The sequence below is a fragment of the Apis mellifera genome, linkage group LG2 (genome assembly GCF_003254395.2).
Source record: "Apis mellifera strain DH4 linkage group LG2, Amel_HAv3.1, whole genome shotgun sequence".
Taxonomy (NCBI): Eukaryota; Metazoa; Arthropoda; class Insecta; order Hymenoptera; family Apidae; genus Apis; species Apis mellifera.
In genome coordinates, this window is record NC_037639.1 from 174,454 (window position 1) to 195,599 (window position 21,146).

Below are 21,146 nucleotides of genomic sequence, written 5' to 3' on the forward strand. Positions count from 1 at the left end.
ACACAACATATATATAATATAATATACAATATAGACAAATAGATTTTTTCCTTTGTTTTTGTAGTACTTTTTTAAAATTTTAAATATGAGAGTTTAATTAGACAGAAGTTATTTTAAATATAAGAAACAGATTTAGTACATAGATAGTACATAGATATTAATTTTAGATAAAATAATTTATGTAAGTATTAACAAATTATTTTCTTTCCTTTTTTGTTAAAATTAAGAAAAAATGTTAAAAGAAAAAAGTGAATAATTTAATGATTTGTCTTCAAATTAATTTTTGATTTTTGATCATTTTTATGCAATTTAATCCTATTTAAAATTTATTTTTGTATAACTTTCACGAGATTTGAAATATATTTCATTTTTTAAATAACATGAAAAAAAAAAGATTTAAAGAGTTCAAATAAGACGAACATAATAATCACATTAATGAGCATTGATGTATTTATGAAAACATTTATTATTAATTATTTAAATATTATACTTGTATTATGTATTGTATAATGACTGCAATCAATTTTATATTTAAACATTATAAAAAAGTGTAAAAAATATTCATTATAAAAAATGTAGATATGATTCATTAAAATTTATTCTAATCTCAATAAAATTTCATTAGAATGTTCTAAGAATATAGTAAACTATTATGTTATCTTAATATTTTTTTACGTAGAATGATAACAAAATTCAATATATAACATATGCAAAATAAAAGAAGGTTTTTATAAAAAATAATGCATTTGCAATGAATATGCAAAAAAAATATGATCATAAATATGTTATCTTATGTATAAATATGTATAAATAAGTTTATCTTGAACTCATCTTTTTTTTCTTTTCTATCCATTTTTTTTTCTAATTTCAAAAAAAGAAAAGATAAAACTTGCTGCATAGTTACTCTGTACATCAATATGTTTAAAATTTTTTCACGTATTATTATAATAATATTATGTTTAATTAGTTCATGATATTAATTCGACTAAATATGAACAATACATGCTGGTTAGATTAGATTTTTAAATTTGCTTGTATGCTAATTTCTTAAAAAATTCAAAATTTTCAAGAATATTTAAATAAATATTTTATATTAATATAAAAATTATATTATTTGCAATATTATTATTATTATTAATATTATTATTATATATATATTATAGTATTATATTAATATTATATAAGTATTTTGATCTAAATGAAATAATTAATTAAATGTCTATTTTGTATTTATATCTATTTTAAGATTTTAAAATTTATTAAATTATAAGCAAGATATTCGCGATTCATGATTAAAAGAACATTAAATTTTCGTCGATGAAAAGAAATGAAAAAGACTCTCATGATATATTAATACTACGTGTATATCTATTTTATATATTATTTCAAATTGTACGTTTTACTATTATTTTTATTATTATATTATTATTATATTTAAAAAAAGAGATAAAATTAATTGAATTTTATATTTTATACGTTCTTTTTCTTTTAAAAGCAAGGAATTTTACTTATTTCATTATATCCATTAATAGTTGATATATATATGATATATATATGATTATCAAAGAATACATAAATGGACATAAAATGTATTGTAATCTTAAATGGGATTATAAGTATAAAATTAATTTGATTATAAAAATCTATATTGCAATTAAAATTGACATTTATACATTTATTCATTCTAAATTAATTTTCATAATATTGAATATAATATTGAATATATAGAATTTTTGAATTGAATAATTTAAATTATTAAATTATTAAAGTGTTTTAAATGAATAATTAATGAATTAAAGTGAGGGAGTGATTTAACTCACGCGTATGTAGGCAATGGAGAGGAAGAGAGAAAGAATAGTAGAGCGAATGATATGTCGGTTTTCTTTGGATTACAACTGCACAAGTTAGACTAAATGGACGAGTAGGCTGTGAATGAGCAAATTCTTCAAGAATTCTTCAAGAATGATACCGTTATATCTTGTTGCCTTTTTCGATATTGGAATTTTAAACTTTTTTTAAATATTTTACTTTTTATTATAACTAATCAAACATCTTGAATCATATTTATTCATAGTGACAATTTATCACATTTATATCACATTAATTGATAAAAAGTAAAAACAATTTTAAATTTAGAAAAATAATTTTTATTGATTTTGTATCTTTAATCTTGTGCTTTTTCACGTAATATAGAATAAATAATATGGAGTAAATAATTGCCTCTAGAAATGACGAATAAGTATAATTTGCTTCATTATAGTTATAGTGTATATTGTAATATAGATAATTAATATACACTGATTTTGTTTTTTTATAAAATAATCGAAGAATTATTGAACATAAATATTTAAAATTATTTAAAATTAAAAAATTATTAAAAAATTTAATTTTTCCTTTTTAATTTATTTTGCAAATAATGAGACATTCTGTATTTAATGATCAAATTGTACAAATGATATATGAAGCACATTGAATGAAAAAAATTAATTATTCATTATAGAATAAATCAAAGTATAGAAAATATATTCTAAAACTGATTAAAAAACATATATATATTGGATATTGTATTTATATATAATTTTATAAATCAATTTTAGAAACTAAATGTAACTTGAAATCTATTTATTATGTTATAAGTAATTTAAATTCGTGTTAGAAGAAATAAAGAAAGAATAGAGGATATGATAGTGATATAACTGAGATAGAACGATCTTATTCTACTTCTATCTTGTTTCATCTAAAGCAAACTTTAATTAGTTTATAAATAATATAATTATAGATTTTTATGCAAAATTAAATTTTTATGAATATAATTAAAAAAATTTAGTTTAAATAAATCTTTTTCATTTCTTAAATATCATAATATTTATATATCTATATATATATATATTTTGTGTCTTTTTGCATGTCAAGTGCATTCTGCAAATTTTTCTATATATTTAAAAATAAATACTCACATAAGTTTCAATTGACTATGTCATCAATTTTAATATTTGTTTTGGCCTTTAAAATCGACTTTTCAAAGATTATCATAATTACATTAATATTTTATACATACATGTAGTTTTTATTATTTATAATTAATATAATAGTAGAGATCAGTTTGCAAATAAATTATTTCTTATATTTTTAATTTCAAATTTTCATGCCAAGTAAAAAACATACTGAAATCTGAATCAATTGATTACACTTTGTAATTTCTATTTACTTTTTCAATCTTTCCTTGAACTAATAATGGCAATATTAAAAAATGTTTTAACATTTCAGATTAATTTTTTTTTAAAATAATAATAGATTGAATTCTATCAAAATTTGTAGAAATTGTATAGAGGATAATTGTTCATTAATGACTATGGTAGAAAAAATTTTACCTTCATATTCAATTTTTTATTAACATGTTATTATCGAATTATCGATCACTATACTATATGAAAGTAATTATAAAAGATTACAAATAATTTTTTAAGATTACAAATAATATTACTATGTTAATATATCAATGTTATCTTTAATTATTTAATATACATTTTTTTTTAAATATTCAATTAAAGGATATCATTAAGCATCATTTGCAATATTTCAAAGATGGTGAAAATTTGAGGTCAAGTGTAATAAATTGATTTATTACGCAAGCAACCGACTTGTATGCATAGAATATAAAAAAACCTAATATCTAGGCGTGCTCCAGCTGTGTGAAGAAAAATGGCGCATATAAAGAAATATAATATACATATGCAAATAAGTTTTTTATTACAATATACTTTGTTTAATATAAATATTCTGTTTTTTTTTAAATAATAAATAGATACATATTGCGTTTACGTTAGAATATAGAATGCTATAATGTTATGTTTTTTAATAACATTCGATGTTACAATATTTGAATAAATTTGCATATATCAATTTATTTGTTTTAATGTAGAAAAAGATATTATTGAACATCATATTTTACAAATATTTCTTGTAAAATAAATATACATAAAATAAACATTTTCTAATAACAATTTATAAAAGACATATTATGTCATTGTTACATTAAAATTAAAGATATATAAAAAATAATATTTATAACTATTTATTTATTTTTTCTATTTAAAAAATGTTATAAAAATATTATTTAAACTAGATATATAAATACATAAATATAAAACATAACATAATATAATACATAAATATAAAACAGAATTTATCAAAGTTTCAAATAATTGACTTTCTAACGTTCTAAATAAAAATAATAAAGAAATAGAAACTATTAATGGAACTACTTTTTATCAGAAATAATATTGCACATTTCTATCATGAGATTTAATTAAAAATGATGATTACAATTTACTTTCAGTTTATCATAATACATAGGATGTGTTAACCATTGGACTTTTTTTCAATATATATTCAATAAATTTCTTTGCAAATAATAATAGCACAAAATAAAATATAATGACAAATTTTATAAGGTATTTTATTTTATTTTATGTTATTTTTTTGAACTTATGAAATTACTTACATACGAGTGAAAATGAAAATATTCTTATGAAATTAATGGAATTTTCTGATTTAAGTGAAATAATTTAATCTGACTGAGACAATTTACTCGAATTTTACTTCACCCGGTATAATACCACGTTGGGTTATAAGCTTGGTTGTAGACTAATGATCTCGAGGTCTGCGGTTTTTGCCGACATTCTACAACATTCCCATTCGACTGGATTCTGCTCCGGAGACTCCATGATATTATTTTCTGTCTACATAGCATTGTGAAGCTCACATTACTCAAGTTTCAAAATTTAAGCTATATGTAAAATCATCATTCAAAATAATCATCATTCTTTCGATTTTTCTTACTGCTTAACATCTTTGATTTAAAATTACTTATCTTATCTCGTATCACATCATATGCACTTATCATAAAGAAAATATATCAATTTCAACTGCATGGATTATAAAATTTCGAAATTTATAATTGTAGAATCAATGAAAATAAGATATATTATAGCTTAGAATTTTTCACTTATTAATCATGTTATAAAGAAAAATTTGTGATTACTAAATTTTTTTATATATACTTGAAATGTTTAAATTTAATAAAAATGATTCATTTGGGATGATTATAGGATATATAGGAGATTCTTTAATTATTATATTATAATATTATAATTATAATATAATTATATTATAATATTGTTCATAGAGATTCTATAAAGTGATTTATTGATTGTAAATGATAGCATATCTAAAAATTATATAATTTATATTATTTAATTTATATTATTTGTTTCATACACAAATTTTATAATATATTATGTATTATATATTAAGATTAAGGTTGGTCCTTGCTTCCTTTTTCATCATTATTTGACTTTCATAATTTTTTTTTTCAAAATTGAGTGTAAAGAAAAAGTAATATTTTAAGAATTAAAAAAGAGAAGCAATCTGAAATGTTGTAAAAACTACTCTCTATTATTTACCATTTTTTTATTTTTATGAATTATGAAAATAATTTGTTTTGTTATCTTAATATTTGAAATTTCTAATTAAATCTCTATTTCACTCTCTAAAAGAAACGCATGAAAATTAATTATATATGTTTAAGAATTTGTAAAGCTATAAAATTTAAGTTTAAGAAGATAAAAATTGATCATATACTTTTTGATTGACAAATCTATAGAATTATTTCTAATTATGTATTACTGTATATATGTTTTGTAAAAACAATATATTTCTTTTATGTGGAAATATTTTCAATATTACATAATAATTTAATATTAAATATAATAATAAAATAATAAATAATAGCAAAATAATTAAATTATTTTGATTATGTCATGAGAGAATATTTTATACCAAGAAATTAGAATTTCTGAAATAAAAAATTATTGTTTGAAATATAAATTGAAACAATGCTTTTAACTCATATATATTTCTAGAATATGAAAAAAAGAAACAAAATATAAATATTAATTGACAATATAATACAAACAATAATTCATTTATTGAAATAAAAAATGGGATGACTTCTATTTGTTAAAATTAACTTATCTAAACTTATCTTAATTTCGTCATTAACATGCATTATGATATATTGCCAGATATAATATCAGGCCAGAAATACAATATGCAATACGAAGAATAAAGTTTCAAAACAACTCATTTGAAAATTTCATTTCATAAACTCATTATCATTATCAAATACTTATTATCATTAATCAAATATTTATTTTCATTAATTGAATATAAAGATATCGTATTCAATGCACATAATTTGTAATTTCTTTTCAACATTCGATCGATTCGATTAATTTAAAAATTGAAATGAGTTTTTTTTGTTATTCAATAAAACAAATTAATATTGTAATATTATTTTTTTTTTTTTGATCTAGCTTTGATATTTTTATTTTTTTTTCTTTTCGACAAAAAAACCATATTTCCTTTCCTGATTTCATTTTACTCTTTTATTTCTGCATCATAAACAAATATATACTCAAGAAAACAAATTTGAAAAGTTCGTATCTCTAATATTTTATATTTTATAACATATCTGAAGAAAATTGCAATTTAAATTTTTTCGCTTAACAGCTTAATATTTCAGGAACTAACTTAAGAAATTGAAACAATTATTAATTGTTCTTTCTTTAAGTGCTAATAAAAGAAAAATTAAACAATAAAGAGAATATACATAATCTTATACAATCTCTATACAATAATATAACTTTAATAAAAGCAAGTATTCTGAAAATTTTATCATCAAATCTTATGTAACTATCTTTTCAGTAATATTAGATAATTATGTACAATAGTTCTCAATTATCTTATAAATGTATCTTATAATGTATTATAAATATATAAAATCAAAAACTTATTGATAAAAATATTATTGAAAAAAATTATCATATGTGTATAGATTCTTTATTAAATTTTATTGTATCAATAAAGAAATAGCATTTTATAAGAAAAAAAAAAATTTTAAAACATAAAATAATAATCGACTGATTTTTTTGTACAATAAAATTTTTTGTACAATAAAATTGTTAATTTAAATTAAATATATTATATATTAAATTATCTTAAATACGTATTTAATGTTAATAATATAGAAATTAGTAAACAATAATTTGTAAATAATAATGAATGGAAAAAAATAAGTCAAAATGTAAAAACTTTTAAATTATTCTTAAAAATATTACAAATATTTTATTAATGAAATATTAATAAATGATCTTAAATATTATAATATTTCGAAAAATAACAAAATGAAATTTTTTAGAGATAGTTTTTTAGAGACATAATATTATGAATATATGAAATATATTGGGATGTTATATTATATTTAATATAAAGTAATTTAATATAAAGTAAATATAATTGCAAAAAAATTTCAACTTTTATTTATTTTCAAGAAAAGAAAAACAATGATTGGATAATTTAGATTAATTTGGATTAGTAATTTCAATGACATGTATAAAGGTAATCATACATGACTGTGAAAATATTACAAAATATTAAGTACTTAAAAAAATAATGTTTATTTTTTTTATAGAGAATAAAAATAGAATAAAAAGAATAAAAACATGTATAACAATAATATTTTTTTCCAGATTTCTAACTTTCAGTTAAACTTTGTTCCAACTATCATTTTTTTTTTGTTTTGTTTTCTCTTTCACAAAAAAATTAAATTATTTATTATTTATTTTATATTAAATTGATTTTAATATTTCCATACTTATATTTATACTCATTATAATATTTCAAAAATTATATTAAATATTGTTGCATTTACTCAACAATTTTTTACCAGGAATGATTTTTTTACCAGTGAAACAATGCTCATAATTGAAAATTTTATTTTAATTAATGTAGTAATGATTTTGTATAATTATATAGAATGTAATAATTGTATTCAAAATTACAAATTCTTAATTTTTCTTCATTTTCTTTTATGTTTATATGTTTGTATTAATAAATTTTTAATGGTAGATAAATATAAAAATAATTGTTTAATATTGAAATAGCAAATCTTGAATAGTTAATTTCCAACTAAGAAATATTGTTACTTCAGAATATAGTGATTTCAATATTCAATGATTTGCAATTTTAAAAAAAGATTATTGCTCTATAATATTTAATATACTTTAATTGAATCGATTCTCTTTTAATGTATTAAAGCATTTGTTGTAGTTAGTGCAAATTTAAATTTACTTACTTAATACATATAATTTTCATAATAATAAACGATAAATTAAATAATAGTAAAATTTAATATTTAAAATATAATTGATGATGAAACTTAATAAATTTAGTTGAAAATAACAATTTTTTTATAAAAATTATTGTATTTGATATTCTCTTTCTTGTGTGACATGTTTTAAGCAATTAATAATAAAAATTATCTTTTCTTGATAATGAAATATTTATATTCACTTTATATTTATTTTTAATTTAGACAAATTTATCATTGTTCTTTAATATATATTATTTTTTATATATTCAATGGTTCAATTTATTATGAAAGAATTGTCTTTCAACTATATAAAATTCATTATCTTAATTTAATAATTTAATATTGCAATATGTTTGAGTATTTCCAGAACTTAAAATTATGTAGAATGAGCATTTTTCTTTTTTTCATTTTTATTAATGTATTTATATATATATTATTATATATATAAAACTGAATGTAATATTACGATGAAATATGTAAATAATAAATTGAAAAATTAATTGATTTAATAATTTATACTAAATATGACTCAACTGTATTTTTTTTTAATAATTAATTTTATTTGCAATGTTAATCCAATATAATCAAATTTATTGAAATATAATTTAAGATAAATATATAGATTAATATATTTGTGAGGTATCTTGGAAGGTCGATTCTAAAATCCAAAATCCAAAATAAAAATTGGTATATAAAAATATAAATTGAAATGTTATTAAACTTTATATAAATAATTGAATTTTGTTAAAAATTGTTGTTAACTTAAACATTTCAATAGTGTGATCTTTAAATTTGTCTCTTTTAATGTTACTTGGATTTAAAAAATTTGATAAGTATCAATTTGTAAGCATTGAATTATATTTTGTAATCTTCATAATATTTTAATATTTTATTTTTGATTGTTTATGTACACATACATACGCGCGCGCGCGTATATATTATGTTAAAATAAATATATAAATAATATAAAATATAAAAATAAATATATATAATATTTAATTTTCAATAAATTATTTTTGTGGATTAAAATTGAGGAACCGTTTACATTATATGTGTACATATATATATGTGTGTGTGTGTGTAACTAAGCGTGTAATATTTGCACAAATATTGAGGATAGAACGACAAGAGATTTATTTGTGACTCTTGTTTATTAAATAAATTACAATAAATTTACATTGTAAGTTAAAAATAATATAAATAAGCTTATATTTCTTAATTAAAGAAATTAATATTTGCTAAAATTAAAAATTAAAATTAGTTAAATTTATTAACTTTAAAATAATAAAAATAAAAATTTTATTTAATTATATTCACGTTAATAGATGTATAATCTTATTCACGTTCATAAGATAAAACTAGGCTATTTGAATAGGTACTTTCAAAAAATCCTGTTTTCATGTAAAATAATTTTTTCAACGAATTAACTTTAATTATAAATTGTAGATTCAATTAAAATTTCTGATACAAAATCTTCCTTTGCCATTTAATTTTTACTCACAAAAAATACGATTTTTTCCCAACATTTTTCTAATATTATTTTTTCTCTATATTTTGTATTTTTTTTATAATTTTCTAATTAAACAATAAATAATCTACATTTCATTTAAGAAAAAAAAGATACTTAAATTAAATATCTATATTGATACGAAATATATATATATTTAGATTCTCATTTAAAAGAGAAAGAAAAAAATAAATATCTATATATTATATTTATATAAAGTATTATTAAGTATTATTAATTGGACAAAGCATAATTTCTCATGAAAAAATAAGTTGATATAAAATAAGTTTCGTTTTAAAATTAAATTTAAAAATTTAAAAATTTTTCAAGTATAAATGTAATTGGGACAATGACAATTAATAAGAAATAATAACATTGCTCATGTTTATGAGTACAAACTTGAACAGAAATAGAAATCGAAATTTGAAATTTACAGTTAATACACGTTACAAGCATTTAACAAATTGTAAAATTCTATTTTCTTGAGAATAAAGCTTCATACGTAATGATTTTATTCTATACTTCCACAAGTATACTTTACAACTTATTCTTTCTTGAAAAAAAAATAATTATTTTCTGTATCGATTTTGTATACGATTATAGAAATAATCTGTACAACTATTTGATAAAAGTTTCAGATAAAATTAATTTTTCCTTATCTAGTTTTACTTGAATCAATTCAATCTTCACATTTAAAATTTATAATATATAATTATTTATCATAAAAGAAAACGTGATTAAATAAATTACAAAATGAAATAAAAGAAAAATAAAAGAAAAAAAAGCAAGAAATATCAATCAAAAAAAAAAAAAGATGGACAATGAATTAAAAATATTTAAATATAAAAAGGGAAAGCAAAATGAAGATAAAAATGAAAAAATAAAATAAATTATTCAATTGGATTGAAATTATGCTTGAATTATATATATTTATTAGATATTTTTTATGAAAAATACTGATTTCAATGAATAAGTTTAAAATAAAAAATTAAATTATCATATATTATCAAATAATATTTTACGTTCAATGAATATTATTTGAATATATGCATATATTATTTTTAAGTATTATAATTTAAGTATTATAATACTTTTAAGTATTATAATTATATTTCCTTTTATTTATATATTTTTATTTTATATATTAATTTTATATATTTTATATATATATATAAATAAAATTTGATACATAATTTTAAATTAATTAACAATTTATCTAATTAAAAATTCATAGTTCTATCAATCTAGATTATAAAAATTATTCGTTTTATATAAATTTTATATAAATTGCTTAAATTATTAATTATTTACTTAGATTTTCCTTACAAATGTTTAAATTAATCTCTGTTTATATTGTTTATGATAGTAAGTAGAGATCAAATGTAACGTATAGACATATGTATTTATACGATATTTAAATATCTGAACTATAAATTTCAGATCAAAATAAACAATATTTGTCATGTATGTAAAGAAACAGTTATATTATTTAATATGTTATATTATATTAGAAATATATCTCAAAAATAAAAGAATTATAAAATTATTTAAATATATAAATGAAATTAAAATTTATCATTACAATTTTCATTAAAAATTGTAAAGATTTGTTTTTTTTTTATTTAATAGATTGAGAAATTAAATCTTTTTATCAAATAATATTAATATATATATATTATTAATATATTTTTTTTTATATCCATTATTATATCGAATAATTCTATAACTTTATTTCATTTTATAAATTATAGTGTAAGTAGAATATTGTTAAATATAAATAAATTATATTTTATTTCAAAATAAATGAATATTATATTATAAATTTGTTGTAATAAATTTTATACATATTTCAATTCATTCGAATTAAAATTTATTAAGAATACGTATAATATGAATGAATTAATGAAAATTACAAAATCATTTTTTTCTATTTTCTTAATTTAAACAAGTTAAGAATTAATTAATTAAAAATATATTAAATTAATAAAAAATTTGATACTATTATTCCCAAGTAAGATTATCCATAATATCTTTACACACATTTTAATAAGAATTAATTTTTCTCTAAAATTTTTTTAATAGAATAATATTTAAAATCAATTTATATTTTCATCAATACTTAAATAAATAAATAATAGCAAATTTATAAATTTCAAAAAAAATATTAACACAATACTGATAATAAACAATATAGAATAAAAAAAAAATATATATATATATATATATACATATAGATTCAAACATGTATAAAAATACACGATTATAATGATGAATTTCTCAGACACGTCTTATACAAAGAGATTCATATCAAACCGGACATACCCATGTAACTTTATAGCTATTTCCATGAAAATTGGAGTAAATTACCAGCACGCTTGTTGACTTTCTTTGTGTTATGGAAGCTTTTACTGGCATTTAAATTTTTCAATTTATATAACATATAAATATAAAACAGAATCAAGAATTAATTTATTATTTTCTCGATTTATTTGTTAAAGCAAAAATTGATTTATACTTGAGAATATATATTTGATGAAAGAGGTTCTAACAGCACCTTTACAGTCGGAAGAACCGATGACTAGCAACTGGCGAGGGGCCCTGAACTTCGTGTAAAACGTATATGTATACTGGTCCAGAGCGCCCTTGCCTTCGCTTCGTCAGTTTTTTCATCGTCTGCTCTCGGACTGCTGCTTTTAAAGCGATCGTCACGGGCACCGCGCTTTTAAGCGACTCTTTCACAGCAGGTGTGCACGCATGTCTTACTTGCTGCTGTTCCTGCTATTTTTCTTCGATTTAATATTACTTTCAATCGTTAAAATCGATAAACGCATATTGGTATGCATATCAAAAACATTATGCAACCAAGTATCGCGCTGAAACGTTTTAAAAGTTGCTATGTCTATCAATGACATCAATTAAGTGCAAATAGTTATTCTCGTACATCTCACGCGTATCTTAAACAATAAAATCAATAAAGAGAATACGAATTACGAATTTTGTTACAAACGTTTTCGTTGAAATTTAAATTTAAATGTTCTATTTTTTTTTGTTATTTAAATAATTTATTTTTTTGACAAACTAAGGAATTAGATGTGTAACAATTCGGATATTTATTTATTTAAAATATTATAAAAATTTTTAAACATTCGTAAAATTAGAACTACTTAAATAATAAGTAAATAAGAAATTTTATTGCATATTATGTAATTTTTTCACTTCAAATATTTAATAATTTCTGTATGTAATGCTAAAATATAATTTTTTTACTTTATGATAATTCCTTCTTCGTTCAAATAAGAAAAGAAAATAGAAAATAATTATTTTTTATCTTTATTTTTATTTTATTAAATAATTATTATTTATGGTCATTTATATTTTAAATTAGAAAAAATAGAAAATATAGAAATTATTGTAATTAACTGTAATAAACTTACAATATTTTATGACGAATATTAATTTTTTATTAACATCATTTTAAGATATAAAAAAATATTTCAATATTAGAATATTTTAAAACATTTTACTTCGTGTGAAATATATATATATGTATCAAATTTTATATCGATTTTTTATTAAAATTTTGCTAAATGATCAGAATAAATGAAATTTTAAAAAAAACTCATTTAAAAATTCAAGACTTCAAAAATTATTGTTATTTTTGATTAGTGATAGCACTATCATAATACAATTTTTTATAATATGATAACACAATATCACAATACACCTAATTTTTTACAATATAATTTGTTTCTTTAATATGCCTGATACGTTATATTATATCATTTTTTATGTTATTCATTTATTTCATATTTTATATTGTTTTTAATCCTGATTATTAAATTTCTAATTCTAATCGTTAAATATGTCTTATTTGTCTATTTTAATTTTTATTAAGATCAAAATTTAGAATTATATCAAATTTTTTATTAATAAATATAGAGATTACAAAATTTTACAGATATTCAAATTTTACGTCTAATTGATTGTTTTACGTCAAAAAGTTTGATTGCATATCATGGAAAGATACAAAAGTGTCATTTTTTTAAACAATGAAAAAAATTAATTTTATTTTTAATCATTTAAATTTAAATAATAACTAATAAGCGCGAATTAGATGCTATAATATATTAAATTAATTGATATTAATAAAATGAAAATCGTTATAGTGCTATAATCGAAATATTATTGAATTGCCAATTAATCGAATTGCTAAATAAGAAAGCATGTATTTATAATTAAATAATTGCATTATTTATTGACGTCTCGATAACATTAAAAAATTGCATCGTATCATTTATTTTTAATGATATATAAATATCTTTGAAAAAAAAAAGATTTTAAGTTGATATTATTATAACTATGTATTATAATAATATTATAAATATTGTACTATATTGTTTATATTACGATATAAATTAATAAAAATATATATATATACACATATATAAATTGTTATATATTCATATTTAAGAGAAACTTATTTAATTTAATTATTTTTAAAATATATTATTTAATTAAATTATTATTAAATAAATTATTACATTCCCAAAATAAAAATATTTAACAAAGATATTAAACGTATTCAAATTTATAAAATTTTTTAACCTTCTATTATGCAATTAACTACATTATACAATATCAAATAATAATATATTAAAAGAATAATGGATATTTTTACTTATTAATACAAATAAGTTTTTATAAAATAAATATAGAGATCTAATATATATTATATAGAAAAGAATGAATACGTATAAGTTATTCGTAAAGTTTTAACATTTTAACGATATTATAAATCAAGAAAATGCGAAATCACATGTTTCGTTGTAATTAATTATATAATTATCAACATAAATATTAGAGAAATTATGAACTTACCTTACAAACAGTTGTTCTTGATTATTTACTCTCCAGGATACCACGGTAGCTCCTAGAAAATGGAAAATATTGATCAAAATTTGAATTCAGCTTTTTATTTGCAAAAATTATGACTTTCTACTTAATATTATTCGCATAGAATTGAACTTTACCGCCGCGCACTTGTCATCTAGATAAATATATTTGAAAATTTAAAGAAAACCTACGGCGTGTTTACAATAATGTCATAACTGAATTGACACTTTTTAAAAAGAAATTTAAATATATTTGATGCATAAAGATATATAATAATGATTAAAAAAAAAAAAATAGCACATTAAATTTTTATATAAACTGTAAATATCCAATACATGAATAAATATGTATGAATTCATAAATAAACGTATGAAAACAGCACAAAAACTGGAGGTTAGGCTTGAGTAAAGGCGCGCGCACACACTTTATTTTCTTCTTAAACGAAATATAAAAATACGACACAAATCTGGGAACGATATACTGTCAAAAAAGAAAAAAAAATATATTGTAATATATATATGTATAAATAAATATAAATATATATATATATACATATATATATTATAATATATATTTTTTAAACTTTTTTCTCACGATATCATTTCTTTTTTTTAATTTCTTTTAGCAACACCTCATGATGATGTGGAACATAGTTTTTCGAGATAAAGATGATTCGTTAAAGATACGTGTGTGTCTGTATATACGTGTGGATTTAATATTGTGCGTTTACACGTTATATTACGATAATTATAATAAAACTCGATAGACAACTTGCAGATCTAGTTGTTTGTATTAATCTGTACGCGCGCACACACCGTGTAAATTAATCGTGCAGGTGGTATTGTTGCCCCTGTCGAGCACGACAACGCTAGTAGCCGCTGCCATGTTTGAGTCGTGAATGCGCCGCCGATTCCTCGACCAACGCAGTCAACCTTTGTTCAATGCCCCTAGTTTACCCCCACCATATTTCGATTTACTACTTTAATATACAAGTCATTCATCGTTGAGTGACATCTGTGAGTTGTTCTTATAACTTTATATGAAAGTAATATTTACTACTCGATAATAATAATATTCGACGATAAGAATATAATTCTAAAAAAAATTTTTTATTTAATATTAATATTTTTTGACAAAGATCAAATTTATAACTTATAATATTATATAAACACGATATATTTTATATATTGCTTTCTTGCATTTATCTTATTTTTTCATTTAATTTTTAAATAAAAATTAACAACAATATCAAATTTGAATAGCTACAATTTATATTTTTAATTAATACTGTGGGATAAAAACTTTTTTTCGATAAGTAATAAGTAATAAATATTTTAAAATATCTATTTAATGAAGAAGTAATATTTTATTCTAAAATACTTAAATAAAGTTATTTAATTCCTACGTGAATAAAATGAGTTTTCATTAACAGTAATTTTTATTATGCTATCTGTAAATATAATTGGAAGAATTTATTGATGATATTTGAAATTTCATTTTTAAAATACCCGCTACGATCGAGTGATGGACCAATCATATTACACAATTGCTGTACTCTCTGAACGGCAACATTGGGTTTGTTACGTGAGTTGAAAACATGGCATCGTTGTAACTGTAGGTCAGAAGACGAGACCGGTTGACAGAAAGTTTGGTATTCTACATACTACTGTGATGTGTCGTTCGTTGTGTAGTGTCATCGTGCGTTGTATCAACTTGACGGAAAATTTATTGACAAGTCGCGTGTCAGCGACAATTACAATTATTTACGATAACGGCAACGTGAATCGAAAATAATTAGCTGGCAGTGTGTGGTGCTGTGGGGCAGGAGACGATGAGGGTCGGGGGGATAATTCGGGTGGCGACTTGAGGGCAGAAATGTTGAAATTTGGTAGTAAAAGTGACGTTACGGTGGTGCATCGCGCCACTATTCGACTTCTAGACGACGCCGAAATTATCCACTGTGACTTTCAGGTGAGATATTCATTTATGTCAGTACACGCGACGAACTATTGACGACGCTTGTACACGCGCTTTTACCCCTTTTCTTCTTGCTGCCGGTAACGATCGCTCAGCTTCAAACAAGTTGAGAGTTTACCGGCTTGTGAATGCCTAAATATCTTGTATATGTTAGTGAAAAAAATTTTGCATGAATGTCTGTCTACTTTGATTCAAACGAAATAAGCATTTCGATCGATTCCAGAAAGTAATCACTACAACTGTTTGTTCGTCCAAAATTTTCTTTTTAACGCTAATTGTTATACTGTTTAATGATTCGAATCGATATTTCTATAATAATCAGTATACGATGAATTTAATGAATTTTCATATTTGTATATTATAAATATACAATAGGTAATCATCAGTTATGTTTTGTATTTGAATATAAATTAATAATTTGAAAAGTTAATAATTTGAATTTCAAATATAACGAAATGAAAATGAATTTTTTTTTTTTTTAATTATTAACAATTCGTTAAACTCGAAATAATGATAAGTTGAAATTTATCACTTGTAATATTTTAAAATTATATTTTTATTTTTTAATTAATATATTTATTAATATTATTTCAATTTAATACGATAGATTAATAGTTTATTCGCAATATTTATCGTGCGTTATGTGTATTTAATTTGTATACGTATGTATATATGTATGCACATATATACAACAAGTTTAATAGCTTAGTGTCGCAAGCCACGTGCGTGTAGTAACTAAGAGTATTAAAAAAATTACAATTTCATATTTGATAATTATATCTTCGATACTAACTATGAGCACTAAATAATTGAATTTTTGTTTTATTCTTTGAATATATATATAATTTTGAATAAAGAATACATTTATCTAAAATATTTTTTATACGATTATATTATATCTTTAATGTAGATTTTGAAAATATTCTATTTGATAATTTTCAATATTTTTAAATATTATAATTATATTTATATTTCTTAATGTAATACCAATATATAAAATATAGAGAAAATTTTGCACAATACAAATGAGTCCATATCCATACATAGTGATTTTTTTTTTATACGTTTATTCTTTCTTTAAAACTACAAAATATATAATATAATATAATAAGATATTAAATATTAAATAAAAGTTTTTTTTTTTATCAAATATTTATATTCGTTTATTGTTAGAATACTATTATTCTATCATAATTTATATTTATAATTTATAACATAGAAAAATTATAATTTTCTCTAGTTATATTACATACATATATACATAGGATAAATTATAAAATGGATACGTTTTATTTTTGAAATAAGTTATAAAAAAATTGTTTCAAGTTAAGAACGAGAAGAATATTATTTGCGTTATATAAAATAATTTCATACATTTAGTTTTTTAATTTTTTTACTATTATTTTTATCATATGTTAGTATATTATACAAAGGTAAATGGAATCACGTGGTGTTATATATTATCAAGATATCTCGATAAACAAAAATAACATAATTTTTGTAGAATCAAAGAAACAAATATAAATTTTAAAGATTGCAAGTTAAATGTTTAAGCTATATTTTTGTAACATTTTAACGGTTAAATTCGAAATGTTTATGGGAATTTATGACATATGAATTTCATAATCATTTTCATCAGAATTTATTTGATTTTAATGTCATAAAAAAAAGTCATGGAAATGAATTAATTAGAAATTTAAGAAAAAGTTGGTTAAAACAAAAAAAATCGAAATTACATCTAATTACATCTTTATCCAATAATAAATTTAATAATCTAATAATTTTACTGTCCAAAAATTCATATATTTAATTAAGAATAAATACAAATGAAATATGAAATACAAAAAGGAAATATAAAAATTCTGAAAATTTTCACTATGAAATGTTTTATTGTAAATATAGAAAATAAGCAAAATCATTTCTCTTAATAAACTAGCTAGTTTTGCAATGTGATCTTCTTATGTTTGTAAATCGCGCTTTGTCATATATTTCATTCATGTCTGATACGATTCGTATCTGTCTGACATAACTGATTATGAATCTCGTATTTCCGTATCGTTTTAATAAACAGTTCGAAGAAAGTACGGAAGTATACGAAGTGTATAACAGTGTTTCTAACATTAGAACGTCGATCAGATTAGTGTAGATCATTATTTGTTTACCCGCAACACGTTCATGCCGCACTACACGTTGCCGGAATGGAATGAACGTGCTTTCCGTGCAATGATCGTGACAATCGTTGTTCCATGTGCATTGGAACAGTAGGAGAATGGAAAACAAGTGTTCCATTGATGAGGAAAAATTGAATACCGTCTACGGTCCAATTTGTTTGTTATTACTATGATTTATAAAAAAAGAAAAACGAAGAAAAGAAGAGAATAACGACACGTGATTCGAATAGGAAGGAAAAACAAGTTTACTCGTTGAAAAGGGGGGATAAATAGGAAGAGATATTTCAATTCGATGAAATCAATAAGAAGAAATAACTCGTAATGATAAACTTATTTTTCGCAACAATATCGTCCATCATGGGAATATTTAATTAAATAGATGCACAATTTCTCGAAGAAAAGCTTGCAGAGAAAAGAAAAGTATGAAAATAACAAAAAGGATCAATCGTAACGCAGCAATTGATCATTTAATGCGAAATCTATATAAATGGAATAATTGAAGTTATTGAAAGGGAAGACAATTATGCCCACTGTTAATGTCACATTAATTAAATTATAAAATTTTATCTTTCCCATTTAATTGCGTGACATTGCGTATCGATTTTGTGAACGAGCTGTTATGTCGCTTTAGCATTGACTCTCTCTGTATTCTGAAAATCAATGGAACGATTAACGAAATTTTTTCTTTCTGCAAATAGATGATATTTATACTTATTACTTGCCATATCATTTCAAATTCCTTAAATTGTTTTTAAGAAATTAAACGTAGCCACGTGTTTCATCTAGATATTTTTATTCTGATACAAAATAATAATTGCCTGTAATTTGTGTATAGGATTCGTGAATCTCACAATCTGAAAATAGATATTTCTACAATGACAATATGAATTTCCGCTTCGTTTAATTTTTGCATAAACCAACTTTTGTATTTTGACCTTTAGAATTGACTTTTGCAATCTTTCAAAAGTATTCCTTTTAAATATATTATATTATACAGTTTGCACGATATGATCAGCATTGGTGATGGAGCGAATGCAAGCCAACTGTTTTTGTAAGCAATGTGTTATAAATTTAACATAATTGGAAGACGAAACGGATGATTGAAGGGATAAGGTATCGTATCTATGAATTATATCTGTAAAAGTTTTGTACGACGCATTGATCGTGAATTGAAGGATTGCAAACATTAAGTTCGTAAAGTATTATTTCCAGGCCTTGACTCGAATGGTCCTCTATAATAGAAAATATTGATTAACGTTTTTCTCAAAAATAGCCTTGTCCGTGTCATAAACCTTAACAGGCGCTTGTACGCCTGGCATAAATTAACAGAAATCTGGAAAGACATATCGTGAACATATTGTTGTGAATGTGACTGCGTTCTAGAATGAAATATTTTGATACGTGATTTCTATCGTTGATTATAATTTGAAAGATTAAGCAGGACGATAAAATTGCACGTTTTACACAAATAGATCGTTTTATTCTTAATACAACTTTACACTCGTGTCTCGAATCTTTAATGGAGTGTTTAAATATACATGCATTAAATGTAACGATACTTAAATTATTCTCTCATATTCGATTTTATAATTCGATTGAGAAAAAGAAATTTCAAAATTGTAAAAAGAATGACATAATATTTCTCTTTTACAGAAAAATTAATTTTACAATATAAACGATTATTCACTCTAAAGATTTTTTTACGATAAAATATTAATTTTATACACGATGTACTTAATTTTCCAAGTAATTATATCCTTGGTTTAACAGGATGGTAATTAGTTAAGGAAACAAGGATTCTGTTTCACTTAAATTATGAAGCCTTTTGAATGGGATTAATCCAGATATAAGAGCATACGTTATATATGAGAGTTAGATGATGAAATCATAGTCCATTATATACTCAAAACTTGTGTGTAAACTCGCATCAGTTCAAGAAGATGCAATGTATTTCACAGTTTATAGATGGAAACGTCCTTTCCTAATCATCAATTATCTCTGTGAAATTCGTGAAATTCAATATTGATTCTATCCCTCCAAGAACGTCCATTGCATCAGAAACATCAGTGATCATTGTGAAGATAAATATTGGCAATACCAACACTCTTATTTATTCTCAACGCATAAGTTTGTAACAGTATTTTTTAAATTTACAACGTAATATGTACTCTGACTATCAAAGAACCGGATTGTGTTGGGCGTACGATCGATGCATTTCGATTCAATTCTTCAATAGCTATCGTATTCACGCCAAATTTTTCTCAATTCATTATCTCGGATCAACTAAGATTCATTTCCAATATAAATTATCTCTAATGTGCAAATTAAATTAGAATTATACGTCGATTTATAATTTGTAGTTGAACATGTAATTCAGATTATT

The 21,146-nt window shown here is 20.9% G+C and overlaps 2 protein-coding genes across 6 annotated transcripts in view; one reads left to right on the forward strand and one right to left on the reverse strand.

Annotated features, from left to right (window-relative positions):
• LOC727456 (glucose-6-phosphate 1-epimerase) overlaps window positions 1-15,576 on the reverse strand; it is a 28,214-nt gene extending 12,638 nt beyond the window's left edge. The window contains exons 1-2 of the mRNA XM_003251812.4: window positions 15,431-15,576; window positions 14,601-14,652 (exon numbers count right to left, since the gene is read on the reverse strand). Coding sequence (XP_003251860.1) covers window positions 14,601-14,652; window positions 15,431-15,500 — 122 coding nt within the window. The 5' untranslated portion in view covers window positions 15,501-15,576. The remainder of the gene's footprint in view (window positions 1-14,600; window positions 14,653-15,430) is intronic.
• Window positions 15,577-16,209: 633 nt separating this feature from the next.
• Window positions 16,210-21,146, forward strand: part of LOC727460 (FERM domain-containing protein 5) — a 55,513-nt gene continuing 50,576 nt past the window's right edge. For 3 of the 5 annotated variants that reach the window (XM_026446510.1, XM_026446511.1, XM_006572009.3), the window contains exon 1: window positions 16,210-16,586. In XM_026446510.1, coding sequence (XP_026302295.1) covers window positions 16,491-16,586 — 96 coding nt within the window. In that variant the 5' untranslated portion in view covers window positions 16,210-16,490. The remainder of the gene's footprint in view (window positions 16,587-21,146) is intronic. The other 2 variants (XM_026446512.1, XM_026446513.1) reach the window with 2 other exon arrangements.